The sequence below is a fragment of the Danio rerio genome, chromosome 23, assembly GCF_049306965.1.
Source record: "Danio rerio strain Tuebingen ecotype United States chromosome 23, GRCz12tu, whole genome shotgun sequence".
Lineage (NCBI taxonomy): Eukaryota > Metazoa > Chordata > Actinopteri > Cypriniformes > Danionidae > Danio > Danio rerio.
In genome coordinates this window covers 27,528,875-27,552,135 of record NC_133198.1, presented here as the reverse complement: position 1 = coordinate 27,552,135, position 23,261 = coordinate 27,528,875, and the positions used below count along the sequence as shown (strand labels likewise).

Below are 23,261 nucleotides of genomic sequence, written 5' to 3'. Positions count from 1 at the left end.
GCATATACGAGTACACTCTCACAAATCTCTCAATTAAATTATTTAATTTTCTATAAGATGCTTTACAGTATTATATTTGTGCATATACATTAGTTTAGTCAACAATCAAGCTAAACTGGAGCTCATCTAACAAAATAACTTACAATAATGGTAAAAAAAAATTAGTAGCCCAAATTCATGTTAAGGAAAAATATTAAATAAAAATTTCAAAATTAGCAAAAATTAAGAAAAAAAAAGAAAAATGTTAGATGAACTTTTGTACGTTGCAATTTATTTTGGCAATACTTTGTGTTATTTTAAATGTATTATCTTTCCATTTCTAAAGATATTTGGTGATTAAAATATTTTATCAACAACTAAACATTCTAAACACTATTGTTTCTCTATAGGGTTCTTGTTCTTCTTGACTAGTTTGCATGACCTCTCCAGTCATTTCTTTACTTTATCAATATTTATAAAAATCCAGTAAGACCGCTTCATAATAAAACATTTCAATATGAATTATGAAAATTATCTGACCCAGAACATTTCACTCACAAATCAAATAGCTCACGTTCGCAAGCAACTCACACATTACTGAATCAGGTTTATGCACTATAGAAATCTCCGAGGCTGAAAATTACCCTGATGTTTCTAGGTTTTCCAAGACCGTGGGAACCCAGACTATCCCAGAGGAGCTGCTTTCATGAGTGCAAAATTATAATTAACAAGAGCGAGATGAGATGTAAAGGTTTATTTTAGTGAACAAATCCCAGTATGAGTCGTGAATATGATATGGAACCAGAAATGTACAGGATAAAAAGTGAAAACGGTAGACTTTCTGTAGTGAAACACATGCGTCACATACTGTATATTGTAACTGCTGTCCTTTTAGTTTCACGAAGCATAATCTAAATCAGATTATGTGTTATTTTAAGTAATGAGAATGTTAGGCTAAAATATTTCACAAGAAATCCAGAATTATGGCTTTTAAATAGATATATGAACTGTTTGGAATTATAAACAGCACAGCAGCTGAGAAAATCAGGTCATAAGGTGCTCAGGATAAGGCATCTGTTGTTTTGGTGTCAGAGTCTTTTGATGAATTCTGCATGGGGATTGCTTGTTCAACTGCTTCAAGTATTTCAGTGTCAACCTGTAAAACAAGACATGAGTTAAAGGGCTTAAATGCCCAAGAAATAGAAAACAGAATTTCTCATTTTAACAAGCAACAATAATGATTACCGAGTCTTCAACAGACACCTCATCTCTCTCTGAGAGTTCAGCGTCTTGGGCAGAGGCGTCCAGATCGCCCTGCTCAGCCCCGGTCAGGATGTCCATGGGGGCTTCGGCGATCTCTCTGATGGTTTGGTCTTCTAATGCGAGCGCTGTGTCAAAGAGCAAGGGGGACGGCGGACACTGCAAACCCTCATCTTCAACATCAAGATCCTGCACGCCAAGAAATTTGAATAATTATCCACTCATGATTAATACTACATTTTGATTCTGTTCATTGTTTTATGTTGTGATTTTAAACGACGTTTGGCCATTACTACTGGTTACAGAGTGCTGCAATGGTGACGTCAACATCAGGAAGACTAATTTGATTTACATTTCTGATTATTAAAAAATTCTAATGTAAAATATGACTTGTGGTACACACCACTTGTTTTTGTTCAATGTTTTGTTCTACAACGTACATACAAAAACACTGTAAAACCCAACAGTCAACTTTATCAAATGAGTGTAGTTAACTCAAAATTGACTGAATGTTATTTCTACTCATTTGAAAAGAGTTTTGAAGTCAGTGTTGAAGGTAATGAGTTAAATACCTCATTGCTTTAACTTAAATGGAGTAAGTTTACAATACTCATTAGGATTAGTTTTTGAACTTGTGGTTTGTTGCAATCGGTTTCCTCAAATGGTTTAAGTTGCCTTCGTTTATTGGGTTTTACAGTACTCAGTTGGTTTGAGTTCTCTTCATTTACTAGGTTTACTGTGCTCAAATTGCTTCGTTTACTCAAATGGAGTAAGTTCACGGAACTTATTAGGAATAGTTTTTAAAGTTAAATGGTTTGTTGCAATTGGTTTCCTCAAATGGTTTGAGTTATCTTAACATTTTGGGTTTTACAGTGTATGAAAACCATGTTTTATTAAACATGCTTCTTATAAGAAATTAGATAAGAAGGTTTGGGGTGTGTTTATCTTTCAAGCTACATAACAAAACTTGATTTTACTTGTAAGAAATTGTAAAAGTATTAAAGGGTTAGAGTGCACCAGCAGTGAATTAGACTTGCAAATTTTGACATCACAAATGCAGCAATCTATAATTAATAATAACAATTTTATAAAAAAATGCTTCAAATTAAATATTTTATTAATAAATAAAAAATAGAATCAAATAGCATTAATGCTAAGATTAACGTATAATGTATGGTATTAAGAAATTGCTAAATATTATATTTACAGTATTAATAAATTCTTATTATAAAGACTCCAAAAAGGTGAACCATGTGTAAAATGTTTCTATGAACTGATTAAAAATAACAATATAGATTGATGACTAAAATGATCTTAATATCCATATATTGTGCACTTTTTTATTCATTTATTATATTAGCTATAATATATAGTTTTTGCAACAGCTTATATTTTCAAAAAGGCTACTAAATTGTATTCTAACAGTGCCCTAATCTGAATAAGACAATAATATGATTAAGGCGTTTACACATGTTGCTTTTTGCATGTTCCTTTCATGATCTGGTTTTACATGTTATAGCACATAATTTGATTAACGAAAAGTCCTACATGATAAGTTTAAGGTCTTTACATGTCTGTACTGTACTTCAATAATGCGACTAAAATTGGCATACTTAACATGTCTTAATCTGATTTTTCTTTAGCTCAATTATGACCTTAATCAGGTTGATCAAAAATTGCTTTTTTCCATGTTAGACTTTTAATCAGAGTATTGTCTTAATCATATTAAAATCTGATTATTAGCGTCCATGTATACGTACTCACTGACTGAGTACACTGGTCTAACAACCAGCCCAATTAATCAGTAAAACATCAAAATTGGTTTTGCAAACAGGCATCGGGGAAAATACATAAATAAATTATGCAATGCAGCATAACAGGCAAATTAAACGTTTCCAAAAATGAGATTAAATGAGGTTTTTACTGTGGGCACACACAAAATGTCAGACACAAAATTAGAGGAAGATGACAGTTGAACATTCAGATTAATTTGTTGTTCATTCATGTAAGAGTATGGGATATGATTTACACAGCGGGGGACGTGTTTGAGCAGCACTGTTTGCAGGCATGTAGATACATGATGGATACCTCAGCGAAGCAAGGTGTTCTGGAGAACAAATTTAGTGCAGATGCCGATTTAATTATTCTGATGATACCCAACTTATGAAGGGATGTGCCAAAAACACATGAGGAGAGTGACTGCACACATTGACTTGTTTTAATGAGAAAAAGCAACACAAATCATACATCACTGAATTCCAGAGGTAGATTTTCTGTTGGCTGGAGCTCGGCGGCACTGAGGTACATGTCTGTGGGCGCAGACGCCAGCTGCTCCGGGGCGAGAGACTCCTGCTCGGGCTGGTACATGGGTGGAGGCAGGGACAGGTGTAGAGGACAGCGGGGCTCCTCCGACTGTCCCATGTGGACAGGACGATCGCATGGGACGTCCTTAAGACCAGGGCACAGCTTGAATAAAACTTGGCTGCTGTCTTGGTAAATGTCTGTGGTGGGGTGTTAAGGAGATTTGGAGAACTAGCACTGGGGAAAAAAAGTGTCTTAATGTCAAAGATATGGAAGGTGGGAAGAGGTGGAGAACTTAAAATGTTCCTTCAAAATGAAATCGACTTAACCCATCAGATCATTTTGGGAAAGTCAACAGACCTTAAGAAGTGTTTTGTGTCAGCCGCTGTTTGAAACCAACAGCTACAGCAAGCTGCGGGCCTTGATTCAGGGCTACAAAATACTACCTAACTGGTGCACAGGTGCACATTGGCGATAAAAATAAAAAATGCAGATCTGATATGGTACTAGAAAAGCACTTTTGCATGCAAGATTTAATTCACTTGGATGCAATTCAAATAGTGTAGAACACAGGATCGTGCAAATTTGCAATGCTTGTGGTTTGGTGAAAATGTAAAATAAGCTGGTCTTGGTGTGCGCAGGACCACCTGAAAAGGGTGGTCTGGTGAAAAGTTCACAGATCTCTGGGACAGTTAATATAGCACCAAACCATGGAAGTGAGAAGCTATTAATTACGTACAAAATGGTCAAATTGGTTAGTATTTGTGAGTTTAATTGCTTACTGACACAAATAACTGATGTGCTGTTTATCTAATTACTGCACAACTAAAAAAGTGGAAAAAATTACAGTTCATTTGAACTCGTTATGAACAGACACGTGTGCTGCTCAGTCTTAGCATGCTGATAAACTACTTTTCTGAGTACAAATTTGAGAGGCAGGTAGGGAGGGAATCAAATGAACTTTGCTGTAATTAGGTAATTGAGCCTAATGTAAAAGCATCAGCTGATCACACGGCCCTATATATATATATATACTTATATATATAATATATATATACTTATATATATATATAATGCAGTCTATGAAATAAATTATATTTTAAAGTGTATTATATTAGAAAAAAATATTATGTAAACTTGCATGCATCATTTCATAATATATTATAAAATGATGCATACATATTTACATGATAAATATATTGCTGTTATTCTCAAGCAAATAAATACAGCCTTGCTATCATTTGATTTTTCTTAAACATCAAAGAAATGTTACCAACCCCAAAAATTAAACAGAAAAGACTTTACTACTTAACAGAAAAAAAAACTGAACATAAGAGTCAGAGAAACACAAGACATAAAGGATACGAGAGACACAATGTCTTGTCATTGGCAGACACTGATTTGAACAGCGTGTCCCTTCCACAAAGGAAATGCACCTCTGGCCTAAACGCATTGCCTGTGAAGAAAAAAAAATGACGACATTAAAGACATTAAAAATAACAATAAAAAGTGAGGACGATTCAATTGAATTCAGTTGTCTTTCAAATGAGATTGCGGAGCTTTAAATTGGTTATTTTAAACATTCAAATTCACAATGGCCATGACACATTAAGCTGTCAGTGACCATCTGTTGAGTTAGTTTTTGCACTGTGGTCTACAAATCTGCTTTAGTTAGGCTCAGGTTGCTGAACATTGGGCGTGTTGAATAAGCCTCAAGGCCATTGGTGACACAGATCGCTCTGAATGGCTTTTTAGAACAAAACAATAAAACGTAATGCAAGCAAAACATAAGATGCCAATGATAAAAGGCCCTTTTAATGTTACATTATCCCCCCATGCATTCCAATATATCAGTATCATAGCATGAGCACATGAAATGAAAAAAACTGATGACTATGTTCAAAATGGTAAACGAACACTGCTTTGTTTACTTTTTTATATATGCAGTCATTGTTTTGCTTTCACTTTTTTTTTTATTCATTGATATCCGTTGATACAGACAAAGAAAGTTTTTTTTTTTTCCTTTCACACAGGATGCACCTGTGATCATCACCTGCAGTGCTACTGTTGTGTTCAAGAAAAGCTTTTTGGCCCAAATAGAGGCAAAACAAAGACACAACATTTGCTTTAGTCCCTTCTAATTTTTGACATCAGATTGATGCATTATGGTTTAAAGTCCATCCATACCTGTGTCGGTCCTCCTTCAGTGATTGCTTGTCTTCGTTCTCTGAGCTGACGGTGCAGCAAAGCCTCCACACCATAACGACGCCGATAACGCCGCAAAGCCTTTAACTTCTTTAAGTTCTCCCTTTCCTTCATAGATAGCCCTTCTGGACCAGTTAACAGGCTGCTCCCTGAATCACAAAAACAGACCTGAGTGTGTTTGTGTGTTTATACATGCATGTATATGTAGTAGGCTAAAAACATAAATAAATAAATATAAACACACACACATATATATATATATATATATATATATATATATATATATATATATATATATATATATATATATATATATATATATAAATATATATTTATGTATATATGTATATATGTATATGTTTATATATATGTATATGTTTATATATATATATATATATATATATATATATATATATATATATATAAACACACACACACACACACATATATATATATACACACAAACAACAGCAGTCTCACCGATAGTCTCATGTTCAATCTTGCGGCTGTGCAGGTAACGGCGTTTCTTTTCTTTTAGTAAGTGTTGCAGACGTTTAAATTGGTCTATGTAGAGGGACTGAAGTCTGATAAGCTTTTCACGTGTGATGAGTGCCACTTCCTCTGCTGTGTAAACCCCTGCATGCCTATAGAATCAAACCACACTAAATAAATTGATGATTCAGTTGACATTTATCGAAACTGAAAAACTGTAAAGTTCCTCACTTCAAAGGGTCTTCGTGGTCACTGTCGAGACTTTCAGCTTCACTGTCAGGGTCTCCTCTCCAGGTCTGATCCAAAACAACTGGATCCTGCTCTTCTTCACTCCAACTCTCATCATCTAAACAAGGAAAATCAGAAAGACAGAATTGTATCACAAAAAAGAAAATGAGATAGACAATGTCATATACAAATTAAATTGTTATGCTCTGTTTTTATTTGACATCTTGTATAATAGTAAAGCAAAACAGCCAAAAAAAAAAGTTTTTTTTGGTTATTATTGGTTTTAATAATAATAATTTGCATTTAAATCAAAACATGAGAATCACTACCATATTAATGAATTGTGAATGAATTTATTATAATACATTTATACTAATAACTAAATATATACATGAATGACAATAATATGGATTTCGATCAATCAAACTTTTTTCCAAATAGTAAAAAAAAATGTACATTTTATTTAGGGGTGTCAAAATTAATTGTTTTTTTGGTGCACCGCGATGCAGACGCGGACAATTCAGTATCGGTTCAGTAATTATCATAACCGGTTATTATTTACTGACGTCATTTATCTCCTATGCACTCTGTCGCGAGGGAGGTGAGCGCGAGTATTTACAACACTCAGCCAACTCGGGGCCGGTCCGTGGCATAGGCACCATAGGGAAATGCTAAGGGCGCTGTATATCCAGGAGGGCGCCAGAAAGGAGCGCGGTTCAGTTGGTTTTGTTTTCGATATTCTTGACACACATTCAGTTACAGACGGCAATAACTCAAAAACCTTTTACCCTAAAAAGATCTAAAGTGTGTTTCCTACAAAGCTGGTTATGTTTCACAGCCGTCTTTCTTTCTTTTTTGCTCCACACTATGGGCACTGCTCCATTTAAGCCCTCGCAATATGTGTTTAGCCAGGATAGCTCGCACTGAGAGGAGCTCACAGCAAGGGACCGTCGGAAAAGTGCTTATTTTATTCATTTTTTTTTTCCGTTTTTCTGCTCCGCTCTTCGCGAGCTCTCCCTGTTGCGAGGGCTTAAGTGTGTGTGCGTGTGTGTTAGTTTCTTTGGTGCTGTCTATGTTTGTGTTTGAATGAGAGACAGTGTGGTGCTGTGTCTCTGTGTGTTTACAGACAGCTTGATATAGCCTCTCCTCTAAAATATAACACTGTATATGGAAAGCATTGTCAATACACCGTGATGCACCGAAATATCGAATTGAACCGAAGGCATGATAATCGTAACCGAACCGTGAGACCAGTATAGGTTCACACCTCTAATTTTATTGTAGTAAATATATTTTTCTTCTATCTTATCCTAAGAAAATAAACAATATAATCAAATTATTAAATGACAAAAATAACACAAACCAATATTAGTAGTATATAATGTTAATACTTTTAGAATTTTATTATATTATCGTTTAATTAACAGTTTAAATGTTATATTTTTCAAGGCAGCATTTTCAGTTTTAGTGGCTGTTTTTTTTTCTTTTTTTTTTTTACATCACATCATCTTTTCTGCAGCAGCAACAAACCTAAAGACACTTTACAAATTTAAGTTGGCTAAAATTATCAGGTGACACACACACAGTTTATGTGCATTACATACTGAATTATCACCAAACAGACTCTAGTTGTAAATTCAAACCCGACTTCTATGATTATTTGCTTAAAGCTGCTTTGGCACAATCTCTATTGTATGAGCCACGTGACCCAACTTAACATTCCAACGTAATGCTTGGTTAATACGCAAAACAACAAGGGTACCAAAAGACGAAGCTAGATCCGTAACTGAATGCTATTTGTTTACAGAGATATGACACTTGCTCGTGCAGCAAGCCACAACGAAAAGAAATGCCATGTTTTAAATACACAGCCGAGACATTTCACAGTAAGAATATACACAAATAATAATGAGCCATGGTCGACCCGAGCTCAAACAAACCTTGTCAGCTTCTTGCTGAACAGCCATAATGCCAAGAAGAGCAGATTTTACCCTGTGCCCCATATGCTTTTTACAAGGCTGTCTAAAGTGCAAGTGGTTTCGTTTTCTCGATTGTACTCGCCGCACATCTATATTTGAAATAACAAACTTCTTGAGCTGAAGATAATAAAGTGCGTGTATTGAAGTGCTTCTGACATCCGATCCTGTCAGAAACGCACAAACGCGAGAAAAAACAAAGGAGAAGCCATAAAAAAACAAAAAAGTCAATGATTCTTTTAGCAACCTAAAAGATGAACAAACTGCCATGTTTACCCATTATCCTCACTTTTTGGACTATTATGAACTCTGAATGATAAAATTACTCTCTAACAGAGCTTCCATGTGCTGCCGAATATTAAAGATACAGATGAGAGGTTTGCTCTGACTGCGAGCTATATGTTGCGTGTTGTTTTTGAACCCAAATAAGGACTAAATGTATGCTGCGTGTAGTTTTTTTTATTATTGGTAACATATTGAAGAATGTAAGGGTCTGCAAATGTTTATACATGTTGCATTTATTTATTTTATATAATTGTAGATGTTACAGTAGGCTATTTCGCACTGTCATTGATCTGCAGTTACAATCAAATCATGTTCATAGAAAGGTTAGTAATGAAATTTATACACAAGTATTTATACACAAGTAACAGCATCTGTTTTGTGAGAAGTGCTTCTTATATGATATGTGAATGACCCGCACTGCTTTACTTTGATATTTTCTCAAGTAAGAATGATGTTAACTGAAACTTTCTGTTGTACACCACACATACCAAAAGAGTACCATTGGTACCCTTTTAGCAGTGGATAAAAGTGACCCGTACTGTACCATACCGTACCACTCAATGGAGAAGGGCCATAAAAAGCTAATTAAATCTCACCTAGTATTCGGCTAGCTTCACTATGACCTTCTTGACTGTGAGCTCCAGGTTCAGGCCGACTGTAGCCACTCAGCTGCGAGAGCAGGACTTCAGGGGACGGTCCCGAAGCGGATGCTTTCCGCATTTGAGCCTGCTGAACCAATGCATTTCTGCGTGCATGCTCAGCACAGAATGAAACCCTAAAAGGGGAAAAAAAAACAATGGTCAATTATCCATAAGAGGACATTATAATTATTTTAAGTGAGCATGAGCAACCAAAAAAACCCACGACTCCTTTTTCTCAGGTTTAGGGGCTGCATTGGGACATCGCTTGCCATTCTTGTTGGACATGTAGCTGCATTGCCTGTATGGAGCGTTTTTGTCTTCAAGCACGTGTTTGATGCAGAACTCCAGGCCTTCCAGACGTGGCTGTGAACACGGTCTTTGGGTGTACGAGCAGGTCTGAGGTTCTTGAGCACGAGCAGCCTGAGTCACTCGACCTCTGCTGGATGGCAGGACATGGATCCGGATCCTGTTCATCACTAATGTGACGAGAAAATCAATATAATCAAATACTAACATCTAAATCATGCCTTCTCATAGGCTTATACCAGGAAATGAGTATTATTGCAAAAATATTCTTCATAAACAAGGTTTGCAGGTTTTATGAAGGATGGTTTAAGTAAATAAAACATGATCACGCTCCTAAATATTATGATATGGAAATAACTTCTACTGCATCGTCTGAACACACTGTAAAAAAAGTGATTCTTCATAGTATTTGTTTTATTTTCCAGTGCAAAATTTTAAAGAATTCATATGTCTAGTCATGTGAAAATCGAGTTTATGATTTCTATAACAAATAACAAATGTTTTTTTTAAATTAGTAAATAAAAAGAATTCATATTCGTTAAAATTTCAACAACAAGAAAAAAAATCTTCACTTTTTTTTTTACAGATAAACAATGTTTTTTCGCTAGTATTTCTGTTTTATTTTCAAAGAATTTAAAAGAATCTTGATTGATAAGAGATCTAAAGTTGGTCGTCTGTACTTCATCATTGTTTATTACCTAAATGTATCTTAATTTAAGTACATTTAAACTGCTGTATTCTAGAAAAACTTCAGTTAATGCATTTCAACATTTAGTGTCATGACTTGTTACATTTTAGACTTTCTGACCTCATTAAGACTAACTGCAAAATAGATATAAACGCCGGAATAAAAGTTAATAAAATTATTTTAGATTAAAGAATTAATCTAAATATAAGATGCATGGATTAAAACACAAAAGGACATAAAACATTTCATTATTGATTTGTAAATAATTGTATCAGCAAGCATCACAATTTATATGATTCTACAATTACAAGGTTACATTAACTTAGTCCCTTCAGTCCAAATGTCATATGAATGATGCTCTTCTATGCCACGTCTGTATTAAAAGGTCAAAATGTCCAAACTACAGCAAAAGAACAACAAAATGATGCACATTAACTGAAGATGAACAAGAATTCGCTTACATTTTAAAATTTAACAACGTTTGTGCGTCAATGTTAGTTTTTACTGTAACTTACACTGCAGATTCAAGCATGTGCCATGTAATCTGCGAGAGGTTTCAAACAATCGTGTTAATACTTTAACTTCCGCATTCGCAAAATAAACAAATACCTTATGTTAACATAACAACACCGGCGAGTTCTCACATTTTATCTGATGTTATACGATTTTAGGGCGTTTTAATCTCGTGGAGAAAGCGCCAAAATTCATACGTCAATGCTGCTGTTCGGCCATCTTTGAATTGGGAGGATGAGAGACCCCTTGTTTTAACACACCGAGACCCTTGATTAAACAATATACGTTGTATATTCATTATAAGACTGTTTCTGTGCGTTACTACATTTCACTTCTGCGCGCAAACTCGCCTTTAAAGTAATATTTGTTGTTTAGATATACCTCAGTTCTTCCTGCCGCAGCTTCCACCGACCAACGAAATGCACCAACAATGAGCTGGAGAGGAACGTCATCCATTTTAGCGCCCTCCTACGTTTGCGTTGATTGGACCACAACGTTCCAAGGCACAATATGATTGGAGGAAAATACTTGATGCTCGAGTATAGTCCTTTATTATTGGCTTTTCTCTCCCACAAGAGTTGTTTTTGCCAACAACTATGTGCGCCGAAGGGTGTAACAAAATAAAAGCCACCCAGCAATAAAAGCACCAGAATATCTCTATTAAAATAAATTATTTAATACAAAAGAGGTTTCTGCTTATAGATTTATGCTTTGTTCTGTGCAAAATATTGATTTTGTCCATACAGCTGCCATGACTTGTACATTCTTCTTAGTTTCTTCAGATTTGGTTTGGGAATATCCTGTGGGGATATAAAAATTAAACCAAAAAAAAAAATGACATGAGCAAAACAAATCTGGATTAATGAGTGTTGGGTGATCGTGATATGCTTGTCAGTAATTTGTCATGATATTTATTATAACCATCATTATGTTCATAATAGACAAAAGTGGGCAGACATAAGATCAGATTTGCTTGAAACTCACCTGCTGTTCTTCCAAGTGGTGCAGATCTGCCAGAGGGACGATGGAGGGTCTTCCATGAGCACACTGAAAAGGAAGCCGACAAGAGGAAAGCGAGCTCACCAGACTACAGCACTCCTCTTTATTCAAAACGTCATTGAATTTAATTGCTCCTGTTGGGGGGGGGAATAAAATTAAAATAAAAAAAATCTTAATAATACCAAATGACTAGACCTATATGCTGTTAAACTCTGAAAATTCACCTTATCTAGTTTATAAATTCATGTTATGTTCATGTTGCAACTTATCCTACATTTTGACACTGCACTGTTTAATAAAAATGTATAATCAGATCTTCAAAATAAATGCCGTTTGCAGGAATTCTCCAATCATTTAGTGAATTTAAGCCTCACTTCTCATTAATTAACCGCAAGCTTACATTCATTGCATTTAAAATACTTTAACAATATATTAATTATTAAAGTGCACCTATTATGCTATTAAATATTTAACATTTTGATGAAGGCATGTCCTGTAGATCATCTTTCATTTACAACGCTTCACTTTCTCAATATATACTTTGATAGAGACTCAACCTTCATCTCTCAGTGTCTGAAATGGTTAATTTAAGCATTTGGTCTAGTTAAACACATATCTGCTTGTTAAGTGTGACGTCAAGCAAAGCGGCTTCCAGGTCCAAGCGCTCTATCAAACTGCATGGAGAGACTTATCAAACAGAAATAATAAACATTTACAAAGCGGTGTGATACTTTTGAAAAATCCCGATCGCAATAAATGCATGCCTAATATCCGATGGCCAAAAAATTATAATTTTTTAAAATAAATTATTAAATTATTTGGTATTTGTGATGCAGCAAGCCCAGAGACCCATGATTTTATGTAAAATTCAATTTAATATGTGTTAGGACTAAAAAGTGTCCATAAAGAAATGTTTTCTCAATTCAAATGAGTAGCAGCTTGGACCTGGAAACAGATTTCTAAATGTCACCGGTGTCACGACTTAACAAGCGGATTTTCAGGTCCTACACTCATCTGATTGGTCACATTGCCTTGGTTATTGGGATTGGTCTACCGGTTATAGCATAGAAAATTTGCATATCTGAATTTTAACTTCTAGATGATATAAAAAGTGCAACTAGTGTTGATTTTACCATCTTTCATTTAAAACACTTGTTTCTAATTATATACATTGATACAGGCTCAACCTTTATCTCTCGGTGTCTGAAATGGCTCATTTAAACATTTGGTCTGGCTAAACCCCTGATTGGTCATATTGCCTTGGTTGCTCGGATTGGTCTACCGCTTACAGCATAGAAATATTTCACATCTAAATTTTAACTCCCAGATGATATAAATAGTTCAATTAGTGTTGATTTTACTATCACATTGTCTTGATTGTTGGGATTAGTCTGCCGCTAACACCATAGAAATATCTCATATCTGAATTTTAACTCCTAGATGATATAAATAGTTCAACTAGTGTTCATTCAAAACACTTCAGTTTCTAATTATATACATTGATGCAGGTTCAACCTTTATGTGTCTGAAATAGTTCATTTAAAGCATGGGTCTCAAACTCGGTTCCTGGAGGGCCACAGCTCTGCACAGTTTTGCTCCAACCCTAATCAAACACAGCTGATCCAGCTAATCAAGGTGTTCTAAAGAGTCTTGAACATATTGATTAGTCACATCAGCTGTGTTTGATTAGAGTTGGAGCCAAAACTGTGCAGAGCTGTGGCCCTCCTGGAATTGAGTTTGAGACCCATGATTTAAAGATTTGGTCTGGCTAAACCCCTATATTCAGATCCCACACTCATGTGATTGGTTACATTGCCTTGGTTGTTGGGATTGGTCTATCGCTTACAGCATAGAAAAAAAAAATACATCTAAATTGTAACTCTCAGATTATATAAATAGCACTAGTGTTGTTTGTAACATCTTTCATTTAAAACAATTCAGTTTCTAATTATTTACATTGATACAGGCTCAACTTTTATCTCTCAGTGTCTTAAATGGTTCATTTAAAGATTTGGTCTGGCTAAACCCCTAAATTCAGACACCACACTCCTCTAATCGGTCAGATTGCCCCGGTTGTTGGGATTGATCAACCACTTCCAGCAGGAGTGTCCAAACTCGGTCCTGGAAGGCCGGTGTCCTGAATATTTTAGTTCCAACCCCAATTAAACACAGCTGAACCAGCTAATCAAGCTATTTCTAGGTATACTTAAAACTTCCAGGCAGGTGTCTTGGAGAATGTTGGAGCTAAACTATGCATGCCTTCCAGGACAGAGTTTGGACACCCCTGACTTACAGCATAAAAATTCATTATCTGAATTTTAACTCCCAGAAGGCATAAATAGTGCAACTAGTGTTGATTTTACCATACCAATACAAGCACTGTTAATATCTAAAGTGGATTAGCCTACAGTGCAAAAACTCGGCCTCATCTCAACCCCTTCTTTCTTTGGAGAGTTGACAACTTAATCTATTGTAGCTACTTGCAACTTTTTATGTTCATAACTGTTATACACCACACTGCAAAAAACAGCTTAATTAGAGCTTATCTATATGTACTTAAGGTCTAATAAAAAAGTGCACACTGAAATGTTATCATACTTAAAATTAGTAAAACTGCCTATGAAAGTTTATAAACAAAACATTTTTAAGTTGATGTCACCAACCAACCATGACAAGCCTGAGAGGCAAGCACATTATGTACTGTCAGAGGCAGAATTCCTCTCACTCTTCCTGTTGAGCGAAGAAGCTGCAAACACAAGTCAAAAGAACAAAATTGGTCATAAATATATACTTCAAGCTCCAAAACCATACAATTTATAGTATTTTGTTCAAAGAAAGATATAAAAATCACATCTCTACATGGCAGCTCACCTCAATGTGTTCTCGCAGATAGTCCTGCGGGATAAAACACACAGTATATGACTCTAAACTGAACTTAAATCAGTTAAAAAACTAATAAGAACTGAGCCTGACCTCTGCAATGGTTTTAATTACCGAGCGCCTTCCACGGCGGAGCTCTGTGCTTTCTTTCTCTATGAAACATGCGGGCAGACTCTCCAAAAACACACTCAGTGACTCACTTTTCGGAAACCTCACATCTAACGCAAGACCTCTCAAGAAACCCTGACAAGACCTTGAAGAACAAAAGAAAGATTTATGACACCATTTTGTTTGGGCGAGGGTGCAGAACTAATTGAGCACACATGTACATTTCAAAAAGGAGACGACGGTGGATTCAGGAATGCTGACTCAAACAGCTGCACTGACCTCAAAAGTCTCAATTCCTCCTCGGTTACATTAATCTCCAAAGGTGGGGTTACACGTGAGGAACACAGCCTCTTTTTTCCAGGTGTGTCTGGGTCATCCTCGTAAGAGTCTATTAAAAAAAAACAAGCAGTGTTTGTAAAAATATATTGAATACTTTGATGTATCTCACCTGATGTGTATTAGACTTTTTAATGCTTTTATATGAACTTCATTTTGTTTTTATATTCTTATAAGCTAAGTTTGGGGTCTAAAGGTTATTAATGTTTTTGAAAAAATCTCTTATGCTAATAAAAGCATCTACAGTAAAACAGTATTTTTTTAAATAACTGTATTTAATACATTTAATGTCATTTGATTCGAGGACTGTTAAGCAAAAGTTTCAACTCCTTCTGAAAACAATTTAATATGATTATTTGGTGCTATTAACTATTATCTAATATATAAAATGTCTTTTTATGTAGTACTTTTTATCTACTTCTATCACTATCATTTACCTGCTATTAAACCCTCTAGTCGAACTCTTTCATGGGCAGCATGTTGATCAACCAGCACTAGAAGATTCCCTGCCAGGAGAAGCAATGACAAAAGTTTAGATTTATATAATCATTTAACATTGTGATTTTCAGCCCACAATACCTTCATCCGTACTGCTTTCAGAGGTGTTCTGCCCTGCTGTATTTATCAAACAAGCAAGAAACTTCTTGTCTACTTGATTGATGACCTAAGGGTAAAACAGAAAGCAATTTTACATTCATTTTAAAGGAAAGTCCTATTTGTGACAGTAGCTGGGTTAAATCATCCTGATTTAATGTCCATTTTAAAGAATTACAGAAGAAACAAGTGATGGATCCTTTCAAAATACAATAAATAAATAATTTTAAACTCAGTAAATTCACAAAAGCTTTTCTGCTCATTAGAGGTGGTGCAAAAAAAAGTATGTGAATAATGCGAAATGGAAATTAATTTGCTGAATAATCTCTAGCATAGCAGACATCACACTCACATGACCAATCACCTGTCTCCATTATGCTAAAGTCCCTTTAAGGCAAGTCATTTCACTAAGCTGCCATCTTTGAAACACCTCTCAGGCAGCATGCTCGGGCAGTCTGTCTGAATAGGGAAACATTTATTTCTCCAAAAGCTATTTGCCAAGCTTACGGTTGAATTTCATAATAGGAATCACCAATGAAATTAAACAACACCTGTGTCTTTAGTTTCACTTCTAAGCGTTCAAATCACACAAAATCTGCAGAAACTCGCGTCTGGTCTAAGCCCCTCCCCCGGAGTATCATCAGTCTATAGCGATCAATGATTGATTCCTGTACTAGAAGGGCGGGCTTTATTTGCAATATTGATCGTTACACTTTTCCGCATTTAAAAAGATACGAGTGCCATGTCTTGTGTATTCTATAGTCTTTAAACATGCATGCCTTGTTTACAGTTGGTTACTAGGTTACCAATACTACAGTCAGCCACTCTAACGACTTAAAGGCATACTTCACATTTTTTTTTAAAAACTAAATGCTTAGTGTACAGCTCCCCTAAAGTTAAACCGTAGAGTTGAATAGTCAGACTTAATACACGACGCAACTACAGAAGAGTCAGGCTTTAAATGAAAACATTATTTGATTCGACCAATTGTTTGAATAATTTTACCACATTAGGATGAATACCTGGCTATGGTCAGTAAGTGTCAGATTCACAAGTTCTAAAAAGAGAAGATAGTGTTGTGATTTTCGGGTCTCTTCAAAGCAGAATCCTTTGGCGTTAATCGAAAAAAAAACTCTTAACTACTGCAGCTTACGCGCAGTTAAATACACAATTTAGTGGGCAGTGCTTATTAGTAAAAAAAGAAACTGCCATTACAGGTTTAGTAAAGAAATCTTGCTTTCAGGGCCTTGCCTGAAAGTATCACCCAGCCATTTGTTAGACAAAAGACACAGCTGGGCCTGGAACTGACAATATGCATCACTATGGAGACATAATGCTGTATGCTTTACTTAGGATCAATTATACTGTCAAAATGCATCTTAAAATGTGAAAACATAGTTTATATATTTAAAGAAATGTGTAATCTTTCAATAGGCAATACTTACTCTCATTGTGTGGATCATATTCTTGGTAAAACGGTAGGGGAAAAGAATATTGTGGATTTTTACAGCAAGACCCTCTGCTTGGCCGCTGGTTACATCAACAGCAACCTTATCAAAATAAACAACAGAACACATGAGTAAGGTTGCTTAGAATAATTTGTAAGGTAACACTTTACCAAAAGGTCTTGTTAGTAAATAAATAATAGTGAAACTATTTATAAACACACTAGGGTTGTACGGTTTACTGGTACTTTGGTAGCACCGCGATACTATGGCTCCAAAATACTGGCGGTGCCGCTGAAGTATGTAAACAATACTTTGGTAATTACATTTGTGCCAAAAATAATTAATAGACCACTTTATTTTACTTTTACTTGAACTGTCTGCATACGAGTCGTAGTTTGGTGCTGTCATGACAGATCATACGGCGTGATCAATGATTTATATATTTAATTATTATTATTATTGTAATATCAACAAAAGAGTGACAGTGTATACAAAAATAAACAGAGAAAGTGTGTACAAATAATACATTTTCAATAATAAGGGAATTCTGAATTGAATTTAAGCGTTATGACATATACTGTAAAATATAGTATTTCTAACTGATTTGAGTAATGAATTACTGCAGTATCGATACTACAGTACTACTTGATATTGTCATACTTTAGCTGGTATAGTGTCTTGGTCTGAATTGATGGTATCATGACAACCCTAATACACACACTATTTTACTCAGTACTTTTTACCTCTGGTGGTCGTATAAACACAGGGTTGTGCCATTCTGAGAATAAAGTCGACAGTGAATCGGGAGCTTGGGCATCCTCTTAAAGAGTAACAAAAAAAACAATTAGTTAAAGTGCACCGAAAAGCTGATTTCAGGCCTTATGTCAGTCTAGAGCTGTACCTCTGCTGTCTGTCCCTGAGTTAAAGGCTCTTTCTGCTCTGGGCTTGGGCAGAAAGGGAAGTACAATGTCTGATTGAAATGGATAACACCTGTACTCAAAGCCTAAGAGCAAAGAGAAGCTGTTTATAATAAAAGACATCTGCACATTACTGATCCAAAAACGTCTCACTGCATTTCCCGCACCTGCTTTTGAAATAACACTGACCGCCATGTTAGTGACATCTGTGGTACATGGCACTTGAGTCTCCTCCATAGGGGGAGAGTTGTACTTGCTGAGCCCTGTTACTTGATTGATATAAACCAGCTTTCCTAACCAGCTATCGTAATGAGCCAACCAGCTGTTGGACACTGGGATTGATTCAACACTTTCGTTTGTAGTCTGACCTTCATTTCCTGCAATGCTGTGTTGAGGATCACGCTGAGAGGCAACGCTGGCTTCATCAACACTGCTCTCATTTCCAATAAAGAAAGTCACATTGTTGTTGAAGAGGTGCGATTCTTCTGCAACAGATGGTAATGCTGTGTCCTGTTCAATAAGAGGAAAGTCAACAGAATCAACAATTCCAGATGATCCAAATAAAACATCTTCATCTAAGAGGGTTTTTTCTAATTCTTTAAAGCATGAGTCTTGTGAGGGTGGGAAAGATGAAAGGTCCCGTTTAAGGAAGTTTGAATCTCTGCAGAGCTCTTTGTCCTGTTTTAAATAGGAACATTTGGCAGCTAATGATATTTTGTTTTTCTTGTTCAGCGATGAAGATTCAGTAGATCTGTGTGTAGTAGGATGACCTGAACTGTTCCTCAATACTGGATGGTGTAGATCATCCAAACACGATGTAGATCCTACAAAGCGGTCATTGGGATTTGGATTTAGAAGGCTTGTTTTTTCTGTGCTTGGTTGTTTTTTCTCAGCCTCTTTCCCAAACAACCTTTTGAACTTGTCAAGAGATCCCGTTTCAAAAGACAGGGTTAATTTACGAGGTGGTGTAGCTTTAAATGTCTTTGAGGGACCACCATAAAAAACATGTTTTTCTTCTTCGGTGTCATTTAACGGCATCCTTCTCTTTTTTGGAGAGGTTTTATTTGGGGTGTAGAATTTCTGCAAACTATCTTGTGCTTCTGGAAGTGAAATCTTGTGCGATTTGCTTCCCATCACATTTTTGTTTACAGCAAGCGGTGAATCAGTATGGCTTATATTTGAACAAACTGCATTTTCATCTTCTTCGTGGTTGTTATTAATTTCAGCAGCACCAACAAGTGTGGTCTGAAAAGGCAAATCTTCACTCTGAAGTGCTTTTCCTTCATCAGATTCAGTGTATATTGATTCCTGCTCTAACATTTGCACACCATCAGCGACGTCCACAACACTTGAATCATTTTTCTCAATCATCGTTTCACATGCTTCATTTGTTTCCTCAGAACTGCGCTTTTGTTTTTCTGAGCTTTCTGCATTTCTTACTGGACTACATGGTAGACCATCATTACTGATCGTGTTTAACTCCGACACCAGGTTTTCTTTAGTAAGGAATGCCTTTACCCCTTCTTCAATGCAGATGAGCACATTATCCCAGTCTTTGAACTCTATCAGAGACTTGGCTGGTTCGAGGCATATGTCATACTCTGAGTAATGACATTTGATATTTATCACATAAATGCCATGGAGATCATATCCTCCCTTCTGTTTGGGGCTGGATGTTACCGGATATGAGGTTGGGCTGTTGTTTTGCCTTGCAGCACCGCTTACTCTCTTTAAAAGGCAGTTTAGTGTTTTATGAATGCGTGTCTTTAAAAGAAGCCTCTCATTTACAAATAAAAATTGCAAACTGTTGTTGTAATGGCCCTCACGGCCTATATGACCGGTTATTTGGAACTGCTCGTGCTCATAATTGACTTCTCCAAGCTTTTGGGCTCGATTTAAGCCATGAATTTGGACAAACCTATAATAGGTACTGCTTGTTTTAGAGAGCTGCACCATCATGTGTGCTGAATTTTCTTTTTTCACTGTGAATGACACAGATGGATGCATTAAAGATATGGCCTCCACTCTCTGACGGATTCGTTCGGTTTCTAAAACAGGATCCATTCGCTTTCTACGGACTGGCATGTTGTGGAAGAGATTGTAGACTGAGACGGTCGTCCCTGCAGAAGGGCGAACAGTTTGAGCTTCGAAAACCTCCAATGCATTTGTTTCATTAAAGGATTTAACATACGTTTTCACAGACTGCTTAGTCCTAGATGATATTTCCACCATTTCTGCAAGGGAAACTATACTGGAAATGGCTTCTCCTCTGAAACCATAAAAATGAAGATTATCCAAATCCTCCAGGGAGCTGCATTTGCTTGTGTTGTAGCGCAGTCCAACTTTCTCCATGTCCTCCAGGCACATTCCTGAGCCATTGTCAATGACCTGAAGCTTGCAGGCCTCTATGTCTATTTTGACAGCCACACATGTTGCTCCAGCATCAATGCTGTTTAATATGAGCTCCTCCACACACTGCTGCAATGAGAAAATAGCAACACCAGAGCGCAGCTGTGCTTGAACATTTATGGGTAAACTCTTGATCATTCTGAAAGACAAAAGTGTTAAAACAATTTAATGCACAGTGAGAAAAAAAGTAAATAATAATAATAATAAACTATTAAATGAAAAGAACGACGCTCGTTAAGTAAAGAATTGGCATTATTTGCATTATTAATTTAACTTAAGAAGCGTCAATACCTTTTTGGTCGGTTTTATGATGTAATTTGTGACAAAAAAGCAGAAAATAGTCGCCTGTGAGCTTTGACAGTTGCCATGTAACAACACCGGCGAATTTGCTGTTATTGTCGTAACGTTACTACAACTCGGTCCTTTTAAAACGCCGGTTTCCTCTACAGCTCAGTGTAACAGGGCACTTCTGTAATGTGATATAAACAACGTCCGTCCTACATTTGATTCGGTAATTCATTTAAGCAGTACAACCATTATTTGTGTTGCGTTTACAAACTACTTTCACCCAAAACAACGTGAATTGCACCGGAAGTGACGTCGAATGAGGAGAAGCGGCGTGAAGCAAGCGACTGGAGAACGTCACAAATAAAAGACTTTATAACGCCGATAAATTTTAATCTTTTGTTAATATTTTAAATGTAATTTATAAAAAATATATAAACCTATGTTTTTATGTTTTTCTTGCAAAGCAATGGCCATTTCAATAGAAATGGAAAAATATTAAATAAACCTATAAAGATATTAAAAGCAAGTTGCACGTAAACATTTTTTTCTTTTTTCTTTTTTCTTTTTTTTTTTTTTGAACTTTACTGAATAAAGTAAACAATACTACTTTAAATGGCCTGGTGCAAAATACAAACCTCCTTAATCAGACAACAGACAAGCTTAATAAACAAAATGTAATAGAGAAAAAAAAAAAAAAAAATATATATATATATATATATATATATATATATATATATATATATATATATATATATATATATATATATATATATATGTATATTCCGCTGTGGCGACCCCAGATTATTAAACGGACTAAGCCGAAAAGAAAATGAATGAATGAAAAAATATAGGGTTTTTCAGCAAGTTCAAGTTGTTCTATTAAATCACATAGAATTGCAGCATTCTTTTTCTTCAATTTGCTTAAGCTATAGAAAATAAAGACATAATACCTTGTGAAATACATAAGATTTGGGAGAAACTCTTAAGAACCTATTCTAATGTAAAAAAAAATGTAAAAAAGAATTTCCCAAAAATAATAATTGTGTTAATTGCTAAATTACCAAACAGTACATTTTCTTTTGTTGAAGCATGAAAATCTTCAAACTTAGAAAATAACCAATAATGTAAATCTTCCCAAAAGGCACAAGCAAATTAACAGTCATAGAAAAGATGCTCTGTAGTCTCAATTTGATCATCACAAAAGGAACAATTGCTTTCATCAAAACCAAATCGCAAAAATCTTTAGAAGGATAGATTCCATTTGGAATTTAAAAATGGACTTCCTTTACTTTTAGTGCCACTGGGAACTTTAAATATTTACTTCTAAGCATTTAGTTTTTCCTTAAAGAAATAATAAAATAAAACATTTGTATTTGAATGAAAGGGATATAGTTCTTTATTAAAAAATATTCCGGATTATGGTATTGGATAAGTGGATATTCATATCCATACACTCCATTCACCAAAGGCTGAGGAAGACAAGGTGTTATATTATTTTGAGATTACAAGACATCTGCAATAAAGATTGTGGGATAGCTTTGATGATATTAGTTGTACGTAAACTAATGCTATACTAACGCCTACCAAATCATAAATATAAGCTTCCATCAGTTAAAATATAATAACAGTATTGTTATTTTCATTTTATTTTAGCAATTTGATTACATTAGATTAATCAAAACAATCTCTATATATATGTCAAATGTTAACGTTTTATTTTAATTTATAAATTAAACAAATCCCTTTTTATTACAAAAATTCTAATATGAATTTGATTATTTTTACCCAAAACTAATAATTAAAAAGGTTTTCAAGTTTTTTATTTAATTAAAGATTGAAAAGTCTAAAAGGATTGCAACATTACATTTTATACAAAAAAATTACATAAACTTATGTTTAAAATTATGAATAAATGTAGTTTGCAGCGGTTTTCATTAACAAAACATAAGTTTTACTCAAACACATGACTTTAATGTTGTTTAGAGCATTTTTCTCTTGTTGTTGTTGTTGTTACATAAAATAATAAAAACATGCCATATTTTCAGGCATATTTATATTCCTCTTTACACAAAACAATACAAGTAGTTTCAATCCAGAAGAATTAAAAAAATATTTGGTGGAACAAGCTTAATTCTCAGTCACAACAATTGAAAACACTATGTCATTTTATTTTTAAAAAGCTCTAAAATAGCTCGCATCAACCCATCTAATGACCTCGAGTGCAACAGGTTCAGCAACTCTAATTCATATGTTTTGGTCCTGTCCTTCCCTGCTTTCTTTTTGGAGGAGAACATTTATCTCGTTTTCTGTTATTACAACTGTTGAAATTCCACCTTGTCCATTTATTAGTTTATATGGGGTTCTGCACCTGGCCACTCTTTACCCTCTTACTTTGCAGACTTTGTAGC

General features: G+C 35.2%; 2 protein-coding genes and 1 non-coding gene across 15 annotated transcripts; all 3 read right to left on the bottom strand.

The window, feature by feature from the left end:
• Positions 1–718: 718 nt before the first annotated feature.
• On the bottom strand, positions 719–11,306 carry kansl2 (KAT8 regulatory NSL complex subunit 2). Of its 6 annotated transcripts, none has more exons than XM_073938320.1 (10): positions 10,877–11,306; positions 9,591–10,761; positions 9,323–9,501; positions 6,469–6,583; positions 6,226–6,389; positions 5,728–5,894; positions 4,906–4,996; positions 3,487–3,740; positions 1,225–1,428; positions 719–1,135 (listed from the first exon to the last, which is right to left on the bottom strand). In XM_073938320.1, the coding sequence occupies exons 2-10, from the start codon at positions 9,881–9,883 to the stop codon at positions 1,040–1,042; spliced, it is 1,563 nt and encodes a 520-aa protein (XP_073794421.1). In that variant the 5' UTR covers positions 9,884–10,761; positions 10,877–11,306; the 3' UTR covers positions 719–1,039.
• Positions 3,839–3,976, bottom strand: LOC137489195 (small nucleolar RNA SNORA2/SNORA34 family). The gene has a single exon (XR_011008548.1). It is a non-coding gene; the product is annotated as a small nucleolar RNA SNORA2/SNORA34 family (small nucleolar RNA).
• A 103-nt stretch (positions 11,307–11,409) lies between the features above and the next one.
• mlh3 (mutL homolog 3 (E. coli)) lies at positions 11,410–21,171 on the bottom strand. Of its 8 annotated transcripts, none has more exons than XM_005162210.6 (13): positions 20,857–21,171; positions 18,324–20,704; positions 18,141–18,242; positions 17,983–18,059; positions 17,237–17,341; positions 15,777–15,861; positions 15,635–15,703; positions 15,141–15,249; positions 14,847–15,006; positions 14,745–14,768; positions 14,541–14,619; positions 11,859–12,007; positions 11,410–11,674 (listed from the first exon to the last, which is right to left on the bottom strand). In XM_005162210.6, exons 2-13 carry the CDS (start codon positions 20,701–20,703, stop codon positions 11,579–11,581), a joined length of 3,435 nt encoding a protein of 1,144 aa, XP_005162267.3. In that variant the 5' UTR covers position 20,704; positions 20,857–21,171; the 3' UTR covers positions 11,410–11,578. The 8 variants fall into 8 exon arrangements, with proteins under 8 accessions (XP_005162267.3, XP_073795104.1, XP_073795103.1 ...); XM_073939003.1 differs by having other exon boundaries at positions 11,859–11,921; XM_073939002.1 differs by having other exon boundaries at positions 14,868–15,006.
• Positions 21,172–23,261: the final 2,090 nt, after the last annotated feature.

Coding starts and splice junctions, on each gene's coding strand:
- kansl2 (XM_073938320.1), bottom strand. CDS start 9,883: ATGTTAGTATTTGATTATATTGATTTTCTCGTCACATTAGTGATGAAC. Junction 6,390..6,468: donor GACCACGAAGACCCTTTGAA/GTGAGGAACTTT, acceptor TTGATTCTATAG/GCATGCAGGGGTTTACACAG. Junction 5,895..6,225: donor GATTGAACATGAGACTATCG/GTGAGACTGCTG, acceptor TTTGTGATTCAG/GGAGCAGCCTGTTAACTGGT.
- mlh3 (XM_005162210.6), bottom strand. CDS start 20,703: ATGATCAAGAGTTTACCCATAAATGTTCAAGCACAGCTGCGCTCTGGT. Junction 15,862..17,236: donor ATATGATCCACACAATGAGA/GTAAGTATTGCC, acceptor TTTTACCCTTAG/GTCATCAATCAAGTAGACAA. Junction 15,704..15,776: donor TGAAAGCAGTACGGATGAAG/GTATTGTGGGCT, acceptor TTCTCCTGGCAG/GGAATCTTCTAGTGCTGGTT.